The sequence below is a fragment of the Mandrillus leucophaeus genome, unplaced genomic scaffold (genome assembly GCF_000951045.1).
Source record: "Mandrillus leucophaeus isolate KB7577 unplaced genomic scaffold, Mleu.le_1.0 Scaffold1473, whole genome shotgun sequence".
Taxonomy (NCBI): domain Eukaryota; kingdom Metazoa; phylum Chordata; class Mammalia; order Primates; family Cercopithecidae; genus Mandrillus; species Mandrillus leucophaeus.
The window spans coordinates 180,170-201,244 of NW_012101447.1; the positions used below are offsets into that span (position 1 = coordinate 180,170).

The 21,075-nt window shown below is 33.7% G+C and overlaps 1 protein-coding gene across 2 annotated transcripts in view; it reads right to left on the reverse strand.

Annotated features, from left to right (window-relative positions):
- CNTN1 (contactin 1) overlaps positions 1-21,075 on the reverse strand; it is a 348,227-nt gene that overhangs the window by 98,509 nt on the left and 228,643 nt on the right. For both annotated transcript variants that reach the window (XM_011974652.1, XM_011974653.1), the window contains one exon: positions 10,301-10,421. In XM_011974652.1, coding sequence (XP_011830042.1) covers positions 10,301-10,421 — 121 coding nt within the window. The remainder of the gene's footprint in view (positions 1-10,300; positions 10,422-21,075) is intronic.

Here is a 21,075-nt window from a genome sequence, read left to right on the forward strand (position 1 = left end):
TATGAGAGTATTGTGTACAGTTAAACGTGATGACGGAAAAGCGCTCTGGCAGAGAAAAGATTGAGAACTACTCCCTGCTGCTCTGATCTAATGGGGTATCCTAGCTCAGCGTCAGTTGCAGAATACTTAAATATTTCTTTCTCTCTCTGTGTATGTTTCATTTAATCCCAATAGTGACAATTACAGTTGCAGAAGCTATTGTAGGAAATCAAAAGCACTAAAATCTCTCTGTAGCTTCATAAACTGATCATGAGTTTAGAGGATAAAAGCTTTCTCTGAGTTTCCTTCATTCTAATTTGTGTAGGTGTCCAAATTTTTGTGACCAAATTAAATTTCCAGAAACTGAGTGGGAAGCAAGCCTGCAAAAGGCTCCATCAAGAAAGCATTGCATAGTAATGAGACTGGAAACGGCAGACTGCACAAAAATCATAGGTAATAAAACTGAGAGGGATTTTACGTCGTTAAGTTTTTTCTTGGTTATATTTTCAGCAATGAGGCTAAGGTGTTTTTGTCTTATTTAGTAAAATGAGCTGATAAGGGAAGGTATTAATGAAATTCTAATTTTAAACAAGCTAAAATGTTACTCTACTCTCTAACTTAACTTGGAATTATCAATAACTCAGAGTGTTGAGGGAACGATCTAATTAATTTGACAAATTAAAGCATGTGCCAACAATGATAGAGATGCACAATACAAAATTATATTATCCGACTTCTGTCTTTGGGAAAGTTAAACATCAAGAAGGGAAAAGCATGTTCATGTAGTTGAATTTGGAACACTACTATCTGGCCACATTCTGGCTTTATAACTGATAGTTGAAAATATATTTTTTTTTTCTTTTTTTAAGCTTCCTTTGCCTATGAAATGGAAATAACAGTCCTTGTACTACCACCTCATAGCAATTTTGTAGGACGACACGGTAAAATTTATAGGAAAGTCCTATAGGTGTAGACATTATAATCTCAGATATTTAAATACTCTGAATGAACTATTTTTAACTGTATGAATTATATGTTATTTTAAAAAAGCAGGAAAACACACATCAAAATTTCATTCACCTATTTTTAGGCCAAAGAACACATTATAAAATCAAGCTTTCAAGCCTTCTAGTACAATTCATTTACTGATTATGCTACTGTAATTATAACTGTATAAAGTTGACTAGTTGAAAAAAAATAACTACTATAGTTTCCCTTGTAATAGGCCAGCCATAAATATAACATGAGCAAAAATAAAATAGCAAGATCAGCATCAGTCACTTTCTATAGAATAAACATTTGTTGCCAAGAAAGTAAAAGGCCTGCAGTTTAGCTTTTCCACATTGATTATTTTATCACATTGAATATATTTGAGTTAATGTTTAGTTATAGTGTGCTACATCCATGAGCTGGGTGTTACACCTGAAATTAGACTGTCTGCATTCAAACCTTGTTCTTCCACTTAGTAGCTTTATGACCTTGAATGATTAACTTAGCCTCATTAGATTCAATTTTCTCATGTGTAAAATGAATATAATACAGTAATGATACCTATCCTTTAAAATTAAATCTGATAAACAATGTCTTTAATAAATGTTATATATCCTTTTATGATATAATCAATACATGTTATATGACATATATCTTTTATTATAACATGCTATGTAGCTATATTATGTCATATATTATACATTAAATTATATAATTATATATTTTATTTTATATTCATCATTTTATATATATATACCTTTTCACAGTCTAAAGATTTGAGTTGGAAAAATATAGTATTTTACCAACATAAACCACAATTACTTTCAAAATATGAACTAGTTGCCATTTATTCATACTCATCGAGACTTTTAGGTATCACTGATTATCTGTATTGCTCTTGAACTTTGACATTATTGGCATAATTGTAGCCTAATTTGGCATAATTGTCTGGTAAATACACATGGATGTATGAATCAATATGGAGCACTGAAGTGGATGCAGTGTCTAAAAGATCCAATGGCCTGCTAAATTCTGTAAAGCTTTCCTACTGTCTCCCTGGAATCAAACTGAGTGGTAAAAGGATTTGTTTGTTTGTTTGTTTGTTTGAAACGGAGTCTCTGTCGCCCAGGCTAGAGTGCAGTGGCACGATCTCGGCTTACTGCAGCCTCTACCTCCTGGGCTCAAGTGATTCTCCTGCCTCAGCCTCCCAAGCAGGGGGGACTACAGGCATGTGCCACCACACCCGATAATTTTTTTATTTTTAATAGAGATGGGGTTTCACCATGTTGGCCAGGGTGGTCTCAAGCTCCTGACCTCGTGATCCAACTGCCTTGGCCTCCCAAAGTGCTGGGATTACAGGCATAAGCCATTGCACCAGGCTGTTGATGATGATGATGATGATGATGATGATGATGATGATGATTTGAGATGGAGTCTCGCTCTACTGCCCAGGCTGGAGTGCAGTGGCATGATCTTAGCTCTCCTGGGTTCTAGCAATTCTCCTGCCTCAGCCTCCCCTGGCCGTTTATTTTTTCAGGGAACCATGGATACACACTAAATGTGCAGCAAAAAAGAAATTTCAGTTTGCCAAAAGTTGACCAGTTTGATTATAAGAGACCCGGGAGTAATTAATTGCAGAAAAGAAGAAATCCTCCACGGGAGCTTTTCTCACTGATCTCTAGTGAGGAGGGAAAGAAAAATCTAAATTTATATTAGCACATGACATAGTATCTTCTAACCTTCATATTTTAAGTTTTGAATTTGTAAGATGAAGTATTAATATAGATAATTTTCAAGACCTATCTTAAAATTTAAAATAATATGACTCATTCTGAATAAATTACATATTTTGTGGACATATTTGAAAAAAATTGAGTGTACATCAATTTATACTGAACTTGCATTGAGAAATACAATTTCAAATTATTGATGTACTTTAAAATTCCAGAAGTAATTGGGAAAGCTGTCATTTTTACTAGACTTTTTGTTTAAATAACCACTAAGTTCTAACTTCAAATTTTCTAAATTCTGTATATTATAACCAAATGTGAATTTCAGCTCAGTATTTTAGCTTTTATGTATTACAATTATGGAGAACCAGCCCAATCATATTTCCTTGATCTGAATTTGTTGATTCTCAGTGGGAAGGGGAAGGCTTAATTTCTGGGCAAGTTTTGCTATCAATGGAAGTATTGCTGTGGTTAGTGCAGAGTGGGGTCAGGATGGCTCAGAATGGCGCCCAGTTGTCATTGTTCCAGCCAGTGTGGGCAGCAAGGACCATTTTCCTGTCTCAGTCCTGCAAGGCTGATGAGATGGAATCTTTAGTCTGTCTCTGTGGCAAGACTTCGTTGGCCAAAGCAAGTGGAAAGCAGAGGCAATTATCCAAATATCTGAGGTAAATGTGTGTTTTTCTGCCCCAAATACTTGAAAAATTACCTCAACCATTCTCTTTGATTTTGACTGTGATGATTTGGACCCAGATCTTTCTGCCTTTATATATGTGTCTCTTTTCTGGATCTCTTCCCGTGTGTGTGTGTGTGTGTGTGTGTGTGTGTGTGTGGTGTGATGAGGTATGTATACTTACATGCCTGTTTAACTTGGTGTGTGTATTACATGGAACCTTTATGTCTATTCTTCCCAACTACATGATAATTAAATTGCTTAATTTAAAAGTCCTTTTTAATTTATTTTGGCCTGGCTTACCTTAATAATAATTTCAAACATAAACCCATATTTGCTTATTTAAGAAAATGTTCAATGTAAAAATTCTTGAACACAACGTGAACATTTATGCTAGATACCACAGAAGCCTAAAATCTGATTTACCACCAAGAGTTCCAGAAACTTTACACATGGCAACATACTGTCCTGTGGCCCTTATTAATATCCAATGTCCCTGAGCTAGTCATACAAATAGAACCCTAAATAATCCAAGAATTAGAGATTATATCTGTTTATAATGCATGTCTTTGGCTTTATTTTTTCCTACAATATTTTTAAAATTATATATTTTGTATTAGCATATGCTAGATAGTGGGAACAGAAAGAGCAAAGAGCAGAAACTGAAATCAATAACTTTTACTATTTAGTAAAAATTAGTAAAATAATTTGTCCTACCAGCTCCAGAATAGACTTGATAATCTTTCTGGTATAGTGAGTTTTAGAAATTAACTATAGCTTTTATTTATCCATACTTTCTGGAGAAAGTCTAGTACAATGAGAAGGCTGGACTGGGGTCCCAAGATTATTGTTTGCCACCATGTAGATGGGTCATACAGGGAAGGAACTCTTTCTCTCAGAGTCCAAGTTGTTAAATGAAGGTGTAGGAACTTTCTAGATAACCTATAGGATTAATTCTACATTTAAAATTGTATTTTCAAATTTGAACATAAATGGAGAGATTTCATGTAGTTACTGTGAAAAAGTGGTAAGGAGAAAAGATGTAACTAACACATGATTTGCCAATAAAAGGACCATTAGAACACTTTTATCTTAGAGAAAGAAAATGTTTATCTATACCGTATTTCTTACAAAAAAGAATAGTAATTTGCCTGGACCATCATCTCCAAGTAAATGCTTCAGAACTAATTTTGTCTGGATAGTGAACAGTGGGATACTCTGGATATTAACTCTGCTAATGTAAACCAGCTGGGAATAAAATACTCAAGAGCATTTTCCATAAAAAGACCTTTAGGCAACTATTATAGAACTTTAAAATACTACAATATTATCCAAACTAAAACGTATATTGACAGCTTCCATCAGGCTTATTTATTTGTTCCACCGTGTTACCTTAACTTATCCAAGAGTTTAAAAATGGTTTAGTAATCAACCAAATAGCCTTCTTAAGAAAAAATCTGGTAACCACGTCATTAGGCTAAGCAATAAAAACCTTAACAGAGTATATCAATAAAGATGACCTCTAGCTAATATCTCTCTCCATTCTGTAACTGTATTTTTGCCTTAGAAATAAAGTGGAAAGCTGCACACACACACACACACACACACACACACTCACTAACATGGTGTTTTCACCTAAATACAACTCCACATAAGGTAAAAATAAATAAGCTTCTAATGTAATAATGTAAACAACACAAACTTCTTTTGAGGATAAAATGATTTACAGAGTTTTCTTACTATTTGTTTTAGTTTCAGCTACTGTTTTTCCAAAACATTTTAAAATTCTATACAGCATATGTTAGAGTTGAGAACCAGGCCAAAAGAAAAAGTTTAGATAGTAAAGTCATCTTATTTTTCTTTTGTTTGCTTTTAAACTCAGATTTGAGTGAAGAAACGTCATTTAATGTAATATATAAGATGTAACAAATATATAGTAGATAAGATATAATCCTAATTGCATTTTCTATTTTGGCAATTTCAGTGGCAAACATGTTTTGTTCACCCAGGTGGCAGGAAAGTGTTCCTAAAAGCCAGAAGCATTGCCAAAATATTTATAATACATCAGAAATACCAGAGAAAGTTGTAATACATGTACAAGTTAAAGCCTAATTTCTTTTTTATTTGGGTTTTTATGGTCTATTTTTGAATGTTGTCCAAAGGTGCACTCATGAATGAGAATTTAGATTTGGCAAGCCGCACATAGGTTTCCAAAATAAATCTTGCTGTATAAATCCCGCAAAACTTTTGCCTCTAAATGACACTCTTTTCGTTGAAGAGCTTTAGAAATGTTGTTTGCTAAAAAATATTCAAACAGGGCTGTTCACAAGCATCAGACACTCACTTGATGAAGCAACCTGAAATACACTTTTATGGGACCTAAGAAGTAAAAATTTTATTGCAACAACAGAGGAAATTTGTATCAATACCCTTAATGTGGATTTTTATACGAGAAACCTAAAAACATCTGAAGTACAATACCTAGTTCTTATTTTAAAACGAAGGCAACATAAGGCAACATATTTAAGGCCTTTAAATATTAACATTTTAAATATTAATATTAACATTTTAAAATATAAATACTTTAAACATTTTAAACATAAGGCAACATATTTAAGACCTTTTAAATATTAAGTAATCTATAGTGATTTAAGTTCTAAATTCCTTCCGCTATATTATACAGACCCCTCTCTTAAAGGGGTGATTCTGAAATTACTCTTTCTGCCAACAACATTATTTCCAATTGATGTCAATATGTGTTCTTCATAGGAAAAAAATTAACTTTCACAAAATCTTCTACAAACTATTTAAATATCATCATATCAAGCATAGCATTTTAATCTTTTGCGACCATACCTAGCTTATTTTTGGTTTTTTGGTAGAGACGGGTTTTTGCCATGTTGCTCAGGCTGGTCTCGAAGAAATCTGCACTCCTTGGCCTCCCAAAGTGCTGGGTTTGCAGTTGTGAGCCACCACACCTGGCCATCAATTTTCATTTTTTATATAGATTCATATTTTATTTATTTAAATTTGTTAGAATCCTTAGGGGGCTGGGTTGAAGGTGTCCTATTTCAGAGTAGATAATCTGCTTTTGCCAGGGTTGTGAGGACACAAATGTTTATTTATTTATCTTCATCTTCAATTTTATATGTTAGACCTCCTGGACAATAGTGTTTGAAGAAAGGTTACTCTTGCAAAAATAATCTCTATACTGTAGAAAGACTAACAGAAATATTGCCAAAGTTAACAGATATAACTCATATAAAAGCCAGCCTTGGAAAAGAAAAGTGAAAATTACATGGCCAATAGAATCTCATGATTTGAAGTTGTTTGCAGAGCTGGAGGATCAGACAATGCATGCAACTTTACTGCCCTCTTTTCCTCAAGCATCTTTGGACCCAGTTAGATGGTAAATAAATTAAAGTGCTATAGCTTTCCATAAGTACACATTTATGCTTTTACAGAATTATAATAGTTCATATCTGATTATCAGGGACATTTTCTACAGATTGTTTTTCTTTGGTGACAATTGCTACTGCTTTCTTCATTTCTAAATCCATACATGACACAAAAAACTCACAGCGGGAGTGTTTGCTCTCAGTAAAAGGCCCCAAGAAATCAGATCCAATGCTACATTTTCCATTGACTATATTTTTCCTATATTTAATTTTAGTTTTATATTTACAGGCATTCAGATTTAACCATTTGACTGCTTACATTCTAAGCTCAATATACACTAAAAAGGCAAGGAATAAACTAAAACACATTTTTTTCTGATATAAGTTACTTTCATCATGCTGTATGCGTATACTCACACTTGCCCACCCACAATTACAAATGCATGCACACATGCACACACACATGTTGATTAGGGCAGCAACACTGTTCTTACTATGTATTCATTTCCTTCAGGGTGATGTAGGCTAAAAGAAATCCACAGTCTTAATTATGTCTAAATATTTATACTTTTGTTTCAGTCTACTGATAAGGCATAATCATTTATACACAGAACTAGTTTTGTTATTAAAAAATTTCTTAGTGATCCTCAGATGAAATTGCTTTCCCCTCTACTCTGTTTACTATCCTTCTCACTGCACTAATTTCAGCAGCTGCAGTTCAGATTACCGATATCTGAATATGGACTAAAATTAGTCCATCTCAAATATGGAAAGTTCTTACAGAGGTTTACTGTCTACTACATAGCATATTTAATATTTTTTATAAACATGTAATTTTGAAGGGTTGAATGCAAATTGAATCTTTTAAAAGCAATTCACAATCTAAATGTGCTATTAGATTTAACTACATGAAATTTATTAGTTTTTTATACTTTTGCATGAAGTGAATAATCATCTCTTCAATTTATTTTATTAGAGAGTCTTGATCTAGATGGGGAAATAAAGAATAGATTAGCTTTTTAATCCTGTGGGACATTGCTGGCTACAAAAATCTTATGAAAATTACAAATCATTTTCCCAAGAAAAGGTACATACAAATAGAATTTTATGTACAATTTCTGGAGGTCCATGGATCCCCTAAAGCCTGTACATAGACTCCAGGTTATGATTTCCTGAACTAGATACAAAAGTATAATTAAATGAGTAAATAGACCAATAATAATATCACTTAAGGCAGGGCATGTCTTATATATTACTCACCATTATTATAAAAAATAAAAACAACTGTTTAATTGTATACCTTCTGGTTTAAATATATAAAGCATATTAGAACATCTACTTTATATATGTTTTTGACACAAGTTCTGCAATAGTCAAATATATTTGACTATTTCAATTGCAAATTTCTTTTGCTATGAAATGAATACTTTTTCTATTATTAGAAATAAAGTTTGAAGAATGGTTATGACTCTGCTGACTTTAACAGAGGTAAGCAGTATTTTCATTTACCTGTATGGTTTTATTAGCAGCCTACTATAGTGCAAGGACTTAAAATGCTGTACCATATTTCTACTGAATGCACTCACCGGGTTCTGCCACTTTAAGGCATTTTTCCTGGGACTAAAAGAAAATACATTTTTATTTCTGCATAATATCTGCTTATAGCTTCTTTTTATTGACTCTCTATAAAAAATACATGTAGTGGTGATAATTAATTTCCTAAGTATGTGTGGACAGTATCATGACTACCCTTGCATTTTATCTGTAAAACTCCTCTTCATTCTGAATATTACATTCTATGATAATACTACAGGAAGTTTACTAAAATGTAATCATGCAATCATATGAACACATTGATGTCCACACATTGTGATATAACTCCTACTGCAACATTAATGCTAATTATTTTCATAAGCAAGCAATTTCAATTAAACATACACTTTGGCTACTTCTGGAAATGACTTAACAGCTAGTGGTCTGACTAGGAAGAATAGTGAACTAATCCCTCTAATCCCTTTCCCTAATAATTCCTGAAAACAATCAATGTCCCAGATAACAAAATACTTTAAATGAAAATACTGAACCTAAATGAACTTTGTTTGACTTAGGATTTTGCAATCTCATTTTTATTTGTTATTATTCAATAAGTGGTTTATGGAATGTATTTCTAAGTTCATTCTAATGAAGAAACTTCAACTAGACTTCTTATAACTCTATTGGAGAATATATTCAAATGGAGTAAAAGGGTTTTCAGCATTTGCCCTGTGTTGCTTAGGGACCCCATATTAACATTGCTCTAGAGGGAAATGCAGGAGCTGCATGAGACCGAATGAAATTATATTGACTCAGGTGTGGAAGCAGAATTAAGCCACAAATATCATTTTATTGCTTATTTCTCTGACAGTGTGAAAAACAAAGGCAAAATGTGCAATTAATGTTCAATAAATATTTTTAGTAGGTGAAATGTGAAAAAATAGTAATTTTAACTGACACTGAGACAGAAAGAGAGAGCTATGAAACAATGCAAAGGAACTCTGCCATTCACTAAAAAAATACATATATGAATTTTACAACTTAGGAGAGGAGCTAACTGTGTACCGATTGCTATAAAACATATGAGAGAAAGCAATGTATGTTATGAAAATTCAGAAGATAAGAGCTCATATTGGGGAAATCAAGAGAAGGATTCATGAACTTAGTATATACTTTAGCTAGGCCTTGAAGGATGAATAAGATTTGGGTAACAAATGATAAGAAAAAGACATGGAAGGAATACTGTGAATAAAGCAAGTGACATGGAAGTTAAAGGGTAATTTTGTGGATTAGTTAGATGGTTGGAGTTGGCTACATGAAGTGAGACATTAAAGGTAAATAAGCTGGGGTCAACACATGGTACTTCTTGGGTGCTAAGCTAAAGGGCAGTCAGTGAAGAGCTATTTATTTTAAACAAGGTGTGCTGTGTTCCCAGCCAGCCTCACTGCTATGGTAGTGGCCAGTAGCAAAGGGGTTGCATTTTCAATAAATGTGTATTCCATCACAATCTCAATTATATTATTCATAAGAACAAAAACACTAATTTGAAAACCAGCAACAAATAAAAACATGATACATGTATAAATTAACTTTACACTTTAAGACAAAAAATATATAACACTTGAGGTAAAAACAGCATCCGTATATATTTTTTTCCATAGAAATAAAAAAGGAAACAGCACTATACTCAACACACTAAAAAGTATTAGCAGGAAATGAGAGCTTTTGGTAAGTCTCAAAGCATAAACATTTAGTAGGAGGTATGTGGCGAAACTTTCTAGAATATATGTAGTTAGTAAAACAAACAAAATCAGCGTTGTTTACTACTTGTCTGGCATAGATCATTCTTAGGCATGGGAAGAAGCTTAAGCTCCATTCTTAAGCATGGAATTGAGACTCTAAATATATAAGAATTTGCACTAGAGTTACCAGAAGATTATACATGTTTATGCAAGTCAAATACCTTTGGTTTTGTAATTTTAAAATGTCGAAACTCTTACCTCTCACTACAAGGTCAGCTGAAGCTGAAGAATTGTCCACAATTGTCTGGGCAGTGCATGTGTATCTTCCAGCATGTTTCAGCTGTGCATTTCGGATAAGCAGTTCCCCATTGGAATCCAGCTGTTAGCAAAAACAGCAATTATTCAAATCAGTACATTTTTCACCAATTATATGGCATTTAAGTTAGAAGAGGTAGGTTTTTTTCCCCTGACAAAATGAACACCACTTAAAGAATGTGTTTTAGACATGCTAACTGTATGTCCTTGCTCTAGGCTTCAGTTTCTCAACTGAAAAATAAAGTGAATAATTTATTAATAAAGTTTTTTTTTAGCTTTCATATCTTTAACATTCTATTATTTCCACAATCAGAGGGTTATATCAAGAGAAACTCAAGGGATGAAATTACTTCATTGATATCTCTTAAAGAGAAACATTAAGGTCTAATAAACATAGTTTTCAGTATCAATGAGTTCAAACAAATGCTATATGGTTTGGAAGAATGATTGATTTGGTTTCACAAAGCTGATTTAATTGACTAGTTTTAATATGCGCCATAGTTCATTTTACAAAGATACTAAATGTTTGCAGAAATTGAGAAAATGTACAATTCTACTAACAAGTACTCTGTTGACAAATTATAAGTTCTGTGAGAACAAGAGTTTTTTGTTCGATGCTCTATTCTATTGACTCCAGGAGTTTTCAACACATAGTTTTGAGAGTCTTGAGAAAATTTTGCTTGTGATGATGAGACACCATTTCAATGTAATTTCCAAAAATATCTAATAGTTATTGAATGCCTACTCTATACCAGGTCCTGGTCTGTGCAAATATATACATACATACATACACACATACACACACACACACACACACTTTTATTCAATCCTTTTTTGAGAACTGCCCTATGAGATAGGTCTTACTATGTCCATTTAATTAACAATAAAAGTGAGACTTAGAGAATCCAAGTAATTTAACTAAGATAACTAAGGTCACTCAGCTTGTATGATAGCGGGAGCATGTCAAAGTTCATGTTAATTATCTCCAAGATATTTTCTTAGAATTAAAACTTGGAAAACTCAATTTTTAAATGGACGTTTGGTTTTCTTGTGAACCAAAAATATTGATTAACTGTTTCAGTCATAAGTATCTAGATACCTATGATGTATCATGCCTGTACATGGAGTGAATGTTTTGCTTCACTATAGGTTCTACCAATAGCCTCTTCATATATTATGTTCCCTCCAGTTCTTGGAAAACATTTGGGCCTGCATCCCGTGCTAGATTAATGAGGTTAAGAATAATAGCTGAGCGAGCATACTGGTATAGTTGGTTGAAATAAAATACTAATATCTCCACATAAAGAACTGATCAGTGGCCACACACCTTATTCCCTGATATTAGCCAGTCTTAATTTAATGTTAGTTGAGATCTTCTGGTCCCTTGAGGTACAGATTGGCCGAAAATCGAAACAGTTCCCAAGATTTCTACAAATTCCTGGAATAGGGGAGTTTTCTCCTTCTGTCTTCTTAGTCTGTTATTTATTTATTTATTTATGTCATACCAAGGAGCTCCAGACTAGAAATTCAGCACTTTCTCTATTTTATCATAAAACCAAATAGCATGAAGTGTTATCTAGTAAAGTGAGTTTACTGAACAATTGAAGGAGCTGGAACTGGTTATATCAAAAACAAGTAGGGCAAATCAACCTTGAAAAGTATCATCCACTGCATACTTCTGTTTTTAAAAGCCCTGTTGGCCATAAATTTATTGGGAATTTCCCAGTGACCTTCACCTCTCCCAGTGCTCTGCCATCTTGTTGGCAGCCACTCCTACTACCAATCTCTTATTTCTCTCTTCTCTTCTTTCTCTTGTAAATAAATAATTCTTATTTTCTCATATTAAGCTCTTTGATTGTTTAATTTTTGCTTGGATTCTGACAATATCTATTCGGTTTTTAGTTTTTCCATTTCTTCATTTCTTACTCTTCAATCAGTTCTCATCTGAGTCCCACTGCTTCAACTCGTCTTATTTGACTTCTTGATAGCATTTGGCTTTCCTTCCCCAAATACTCATTTTTTTCTAGTCATCTGAATTTCCAGGAACTTCTAGGACATTCTTAACCCCTCCCTTTCTTCAACTTTCTTATAAACCCATCATAAATTCTTGAATTTATCCATTCTTTCTATCACAACTGCCTCTTATCCAAACTCCCCACATCTCTCACCTGAACCCCTACATCTTATTTGATCACTACTTCTACCACTGTTCCACCCTATTATTTTCTCTATTGGTTACCTAGAATAACCTTTTAAAAATGCAGGTAGGCCCAACTCACTTGTTTCCATAAAAGCAGATAAACTGAAACCTTTAAAATTTCCCTTTCCTGGGACAAAAGCCATAGCATTATTGTAGCCAACTGGATTCCATTCTCTAGGCTCTATCTGATGCTCCAGCTCAGCTAGTGTGCCATCTCACTCACACTCTGCTCTCCAGGAAGAACATTCTCTTTTTAGGACTGCAAATGCATCTTGTTCTCTTCAATCTCTGGTTCACCACATTGTCTTGTCTTTTGGAATTGTGATTCATACCCCTAATAACCTCAATACCCTCTCCCGTATCACCTTCACCTCTACCCAATACCAGTTCAAATCATTTTCTCCAGCAAGCCTTTACCTTTTCTGTGGACTAGGCAGGTCCCCTTTCTGTATTTCATTACACTACCATGAAACTTATGTCATATTACATATCTTAAATGCAGTTAAACACTTGTGTGATTATGTGGTTGAAGTTGGTCTCCCTGGCCGACTGTAAGTCTGATGTGAGGAAATAGGTCTGTTTTCTTTAGCAGACATGTTGTATCCTTGTGTTGTATATGTATACTGCTGCATGTGCTGTCTTCTCAAGTCCAGCACAGTGCCAAGCAAATAATCACACTAAATATATCTTGTTTGAATGAACTTGTCAAATTGTCTAGAATTTTGGTATCTGCTCTTAAGATAATATGTATTCACCTCTTTTCAGCTACATTCAGAATTATGTTAGCAAGTACATATAACCAATGACAGTGACAGCATATACTAAACACATAATGAGGCTTTTCTTGTGTGAGAGTGAAGTACACACAACTTCAACCTCCACAGATTACCCCTGCACCTAACTCCTGAGCCCCAGCCACGGTGAATAGGATATACTTTGCTATGTGCTCTCACAGCCAACTTCTGCATATATCACTTGTATGGCCTGGATTGCCCCACCTCCCACTTCCATTAATTGGCTGTGAATGTTCAACCCACATTTTGGATACCCCTCCCATTTCTGAAATTGTAAGGCTGGATTAGTTACTGCCCTTTGTACATTTTCATTGTAACTATTCCTTTCTACTGTAATCATGTCACTGTTGATTTCTTCCACTAGACTGTAATTCCTTAAGGAAAGAACCAGGTCTTATTCATTATTACATACTAAGTACTTAATGTAATATCTGACATATAATAGAATTCAACAAATAAATATTGAATAGATACAGTAAAATAATCTAAAGTGTTTTTATTAAATAGACATCCTTTTAGTAATTTCAAATTTTTTTTCAGGTATGAGAATGATAATGTTATAAGATAAAATAACTGACTTGAGAAAAACTATTACTATCCATATCTGTGAGATAAACTACTAGGAATGATATATTTCAAATATCTATACACTAATTTCATAAGAAAATGAAAGGTTGTTGGGAAGACGTGAAAGTTTATAGAGAAAACAATATCACTAACATACAAGAAAACTGAACATCTAACCTTTCCAACCCCTAGTGTAGTAAAGAATTTGGCCTTGCCCAAAGAGAGGTCTTGCCATTGCCCTCAGCTTCTAGAAAGTAATCTCTATAATGTCTTTCTTTGCTTGGGAGGTCTTGGGTCATACAGGATAGTCCAATCATATGATTTAGAGTATGGGTTAGCCACACCTGTATAGTCTTCAAGCTGGGTCTGGTCATAGAGTAGGAGTTGGGTCATACTGGAAAATCCAACCATGTGATTTAGGGCATGAGTTAATTACACCTGTAGAGTCTTAGAGAAGGGCCTGGTCATGCCACAAATAGGACATTTTGACTTAGGGTAGGGGATTTGATTCATGTGGTATCAGTCAACCCAGAGACTGAGATTAACCATGTGAGCAATGAGTCCATCAATCATGTCTAGTTGATGAAGTCCCCCCAAAACCTCTGGACAGAAAGGCTCAGTAAGCTTTGCTGGTTGGCACTTCAAACACACTGCCACATGTCAGAGCAGTCAGAGTAATGCATTTTAACAGCACAGGGAGAAGACAATAGAAGCTCTGTGTTTTGTACTTCTCCACTCTGCCCTGTGTGCTTTTTCCTTTGGCTAGTTTTAATTTGTATCCTTTTCCTATAAGAAGCTGTACCCGCGTGTATAATAGCTTTAAGTGAGTTCTGTGAATCACTTCTAGCGAAGCATGGAAACTGAGGGTGGTTTTTACAACCCCTTGAACTTGCAGTTGGTGTCAGAAGTGAGGGTGGTTTTGAGGACTGTGCCCAACTTTGCAGCTGGCCTAACTTCTTATACCATACTAAATAGAATTCATCTAACAAAGGAGGTAAAATATGTTATTTTATTACTTATAGTTATATTTAAATTTTTTTGAGGTAAGCAGAGAGTAAGACTCATATATAGAGAAAGTAAATATGAGTTTTTCTTGAACTATCATAAAAGTTAATTGACATATATGTCTAAGTATTTTTTTACTAGGAAAAGTAAAATATAAAATAATTATGGTAAAATAAAATAAACATTATATGTTTGTTAAATAGACTGTTTTGATGTATCTTGACATCCTTAATTGAAATGCACTTGATACTAAATATTCAATAATATAAATGTATTAAGTAAAATCTTTCAACTATTATGACACAACATAATAGTAATATTTGGAAAGAATAATGTCTGCATATAAGTAAAAAGCACTTTTTTTGTATTTATTCATTAAATGATCTCAGTACTTTGGTTGCTTTGGTGTCTAATTGAAAGATAATCCTATTACTAAACTCCCACTCTTTCAGTGAGTCATGTCATTAGATTTGAATTTTCAAAACAATCACCTTAGCAATTTAAAATGTTTCTTCATTCAACTTTACAACAAAAAATTGAGGGCAGAAAGTAATATAAAAATAAACATACTGTGGTATCATAATTGCCCTTTTAAAAATATTTATGTGATGTATCTAATCTTCTTTCTTTCTTAATGAAATTGCTATCTTTTTTCCCTAAACTCTCTTTGAAACATGGTGCTGTTTATACATTTGGTTATTTTATTCTGATAGGAATAATGTGGTCATTCTTCTTATACTGTCACATGTAATAAAAAGCACAAACTATTTTATATCCTAAAATACATGATGCTAAATTTATATTTATTAATTTTCACACTAAACTCTTTTACGACTTTTAATTAAACTACTTTAAAAGTTTAACGTTAAACTTGTTTGAAAATTAACTCTTATTGATAAGCCCACTTGCATAAGACAGTAAGAAGCAACTGTAATGTTTATTCTCACTGGTTCTACATTTGGTGAACATGTAGCAATAAAACTTCTTAGAAGGAAAGAAGAAAAAATACAAAGTATCATTCCCAATATAGTTGTGTATGTATGAAAGCACCCCTAAAGTTTTTATAAATACTACTAGCACTTTCCATACCTCAGGAGAAGTTGAGGTTCTCAGTGGTTGGCAGAACGCTTACAAAGCAAGTAAAGATCATGGGCCTCAGCACATTCTAGCCACAAATTAGATATGAATGCTCACTATATTTTTACTAAAAGCCACAGCTTGGCTCAATTACAAAATTCTTCCCTTCATATGAGGAGAGTTGAATCACATACTGGAAACTGTGATAGCAAAGCTCAGGGATGTTCCAAAGTGTATATGTGGTTGACCACTTAGAAGTTTCTCAAGTTTAAATCAAAAGACTTCCAACATATAAATACCCAGCCCTTCCTTCACCTTCCCCCATAAACTAACTGCAAAATCATTTCTTCAATGTAAATGAGTCTCAATGATTATGTTGTATTAACAAATTGAATTAATCCTAGTGAACAAAGAAAGATTCTATATGGTACAGAAAAGGTCTAGATAAAACTTAGAGCTCATAATTCTCACTTAAATAATTCGTTCCATTCAAGTTCAGAGTAAAGAGATATAGAAGTTTGGATAGAAGTGCATCCTTTAAAGAATATGTTTTATAAACATAAAAATTATTAAATATGTCTGATATATGCTATATCCATGAAACAAAACTTTTCTTCTTTACTTTTGGCTTGTTAGAGAAAGCAAAAATAATATAGCAAATATGTCATATCCAACTGCAAACATTACCACCACCACCACCACCAACTCTACTAATAGCAGATATTTAGTTAGGGTTAACTAGGTGTCAAAGGTTGTTATAAATATACATGTGAACTGACTTACTCTTAATAACAACCCTATGAGATACATCGCTGTATTTTACAGAGGAAGACACAAAACTACTATAACTATAGCCACTAGTATTACTAGTATCGCTATTAATACTACTAAAACTGCTACTATTACTATTAAAATGGCTACTATAACTTCTACTATTGTTACTGCCACTACTGATACTACTACTGAACTCCTACTATTACCAAATCGAATTTATTGAATGTTTTTAAATGTCTAGCAATGTGCTAGCTACTTTACATACATTTTCTTATTCAATTTCTATAATTTTATTTATAATTTCATAGCCCTAATAATGCAACTAAGACTATCTCCTTTTTAATTCTGAGTTCCAGAAGTAATACTCCCCAAGGATTTACTATTAGTATTCCCATTTCAGAAACAAGGACCTTGAGATTTTACATAAACTGTTTGTGGAAGGCTCCATAGGTAATATATAGCCCTAATTTCACCAGGTCAAGCTGTTTCCAAGGTAGTGCTTAATAGATTAGATAACTGGATTTAGGTTCACTAGTTTGGTAAGTAGATGTGGTGCTTCTTCATATATGATATGTTATTATTTTACTTATTAATTTTTTCTATTTAAATTTTCAAACATAAGTAAAAAGAATAGTACTATCACCATCTATAAACCAGGCAACTAGATTTAACAATTGTAAACTTTTTGCCATATTTGCCTTATCTAATTGTCTAGCTAACTAGCTCTATATTTACTTCTCTCTGTTCACTATGTCTTTCCGTCTAGGGCTGAACTCTTGAAAAATAAATTCCGGATATTAGGATATCAGTACTCAACTCATCAACTCATCAGCAATTTCTAAAGACACTAGCTTGAATCTCAAAAAATTGAGGTCATTCTCTCACATAATCACAAAACCATTTTTTTTTTCTTCTTCTTCTTTTTTTTTTTAATTTTGAGACAGAGTCTCACTCTGTCACCTAGGCTGGAGTGCAGTGGCACAATCTCGGCTCACTGCAAACTCTACCTCCTGGGATCAAATGATTCTCATGACTCAGCCCCTCAAGTAGCTGGGATTACAGGCGTGCACCACCACCCTAGGCTAATTTTTGTATGCAAAACCATTTTCACACATGACATAATTAACAGTAATTCTCTAATGTTATCTAGTTTTTGTTAGTGTTATTTGAAGTAATTCATCAATATTGAGTCAAAAAAATAAACAAAATGACAAAACAACTTTATTAAAGTGAAGTGATGTCATTGGATATACAAAAAATAAGGTAAGTTGTCCAGGATAATTTCTAAGACTACTAAGATAATTACTAAGAGTGAGTTTGCATATATATTAAGAGTAGAAGTGTTGAAAATCTCTAAATTTGGCTATTTTTTGTATGGAATAAACAATGAGAGTGACACCTGAAGAGTCCAATTTTGATCAGGTGGCCATTTTAAATGAAAACTCAAAAGACCATTTTCTTTGTGGTTTCTCCTAAGCATTTTGAATGATGGGACAAAAACATCAATGCCTTTGATTTGGATCCTATGTTTTAGAGTTGAAATACAACTCATATATCATTATATGGTTTTCAAATTGGTTCCCATTAGCTTTAGAGTTCTAAAAGTCTTCTTGGACCACTTTGTAGAAAAAAGTGATTAGAATGGGCATTTTGGAGATAAGAGGAAGTGAGAGACCCTGTGGATAAGGGTCTTGGCTATGTAGTATGCTCCACAGACACACAAATACACACAGACACACACATACACACACACACACAAAATTTCATCTTCAGAGCAATCTCATTTTCATCTTTTGTTTATATGCTGAGGTTCTGATTTGAATTGTCTTTCCAAAAAGCATTTTGCTGCTAAAAACCTTTTTTTACTGTTGATTTTGGAAACTTTTGATGTAGCCCAAACTCTTCATGTGACAGAGGAGAAGCCTGAGGCTCAGAGTGACTGTTTTGCCCAGTGTCATATAACTCGTCAGTGGCAAAACCGGAGCAAATGTCCAAATCTTTAGATCATGCTCTGTTCTTAAGCACAAAGTGAAAAAATTGGATAGTTTTTTAGGACTGCAATCACTAAAAACAAAGTAGCATATTTCTAGTATGCTGTAAATAAGACATCAAACACCATGTAAACTCATAAAATATCTAAGACACCAACAGTTTACAGGTTTATTTATCCCTCTTTTTATTGTCTGTTTCACAAGCAAAAAAAGCCAGAATAAGCAATGTGGAGGCGCTTAAATATGTGTGGAGTTCTATGTAAAAGATGTGTCCTTAAATTTTGATAAATTTTGGCAGATCCCTCAAAGCCTATATGTATATATTTTATATTATATAACATATAATATATGCTTTATATATAATATATAATGTATAATATATATTTTATATATATATTATATATATGCTTAATTCCATTCACCTCACATTCTTATCAACAAATGCTTAGTAAGGACTATGAGAAGCTAGGCTAGACAGTGACATCAGCTAACATGGTCTATGCATGGGAAGTGTGATGATCTTAAAAGAAGCTAGCCCAACTAAAAAAACACCCAGGAACATAGATACCTTCCTTCGTTTACCACTGGAAAGTAGCAAATAAAATATAGCAGTTAGGTATCAGTATAGGTTTATTAAGGTAGTAAAAAAGAGATCAGAAAAGTTATATATTCATACAGAATAAAGTACAATCTAATTATCTATCTCCTTTCAAACTAATTACTGATAAGGAAAATAGAGCAATTTGACATGGGCCGAATGCTTTTGTATTTTTTGTGGTCACAAGACTATGCCAGAAGCCTGTACTTTTTTTTTTTTTTTTTTAATGTATTTCTCCCTCTTTTCCACAGCTCATCAAAATTTAAGAGTCTTAAATTCAAGAAGCACATATCCACTATCCTCTACTACTTAAACTATTTTGGATATACATTTTAAAAATTTTAGTTTATTTTTATTTGTGTCCCCAATACTCTCAGATGCTCAAAACAATATAACATCTCTTTGTTTCCAATACATCATGCTTAAAACCTTGCGGTGGCCAGTCCCAGTATTGCTAAGTCTCTTCTTCAATATCTTTCTTGAGGACATTTCTCAATCTTGGTTCTATTGATAACTTGGGCCAGATAATATTCTGTTTTTGGATTCTGTGTTGTGCATTATAGGATATTTAACAGCTAAACAGATACCTAAAATACCCACCCCCCAATACACACACACACATACACCTCTCTACAGTTGTGATAACCAAAAATGTTTCCACACGGGACCAAAGTTACAAAGCTTCAGGGTTTCCACGATCACCCTGTGGCTGCCTAGTCTCCTTCTCTGATTTTTTTCGGCTCAAATCTGATTCTGACCAAGGATTATTGCCCAACTGTCCTTGTTTTCTCCCACATAATTCTGGATAATCTTAACCTTCTTGTTCAACAGTGAATAGAGGCTGGGCATGGTGGCTCATGCCTGTAACCCCAGTGCTTTGAGAGGCCGAGGTGGGTGGATCACCCGAGGTCAGGAGTTCGAGACCAGCCTGGCCAAGATGGTGAAACCCCGTCTCTACTAAAAATACAAAAAATTGGCCAGGCATGGTGGTGGGTGCCTGTAATCTCAGCTACTTGGGGGGCTCAGGCCAGAGTATTACTTGAACCCAGGAGGCAGAGGTTGCAATAAGCCGAGATCGTGCCATTACACTCCAGCCTGGGCAACAAGAGCTAACCTCTGTCTCAAAATAAAATAAAAACCCACAAAAACAACAGCAACAACAAAAATAGTGAATAGAGACAAATATTTAAAAAATAACAAACTGACTTCTGTTTTATCATTTTTCCTCTCCTTTTTACTTGTCTTGCAGAAACAATTTCTGCACAAGATCACAGCATGATCTAGTTTTAAATACATATTTCTAAAATCTAAAGACCTTTTTTGATATGTTTAATAAAATTTTTCTTTAAAAAAGGAAAATAACCTTTGGGTAAGAAATCTTCTCTCTTGAGTGGTATTGCCTATGCACTCAGAAAAATGCATACACACATACCTGCAAACGCACACCCAGTGTAACTATCTACAGGGGATCAATAGGAATTGCCAGGACCTTTATAGTTAGACCACTTGAAACTGTGTAGACATGACTTATAGTGTATTGCAAAGGTGGCTAACAGTGAAGGGAGAATGAAGTAATTTGGGCAATATGGTGAGCATACAAGGTTCATTAAACCAGAGTAGAGAATAAAATATGTGAGTTGAACAGTACTGTCTTGTAGAACGTCAAACACTTAGGGGAGAATTATTTCACAGACGTGAACATTAACCAAAAG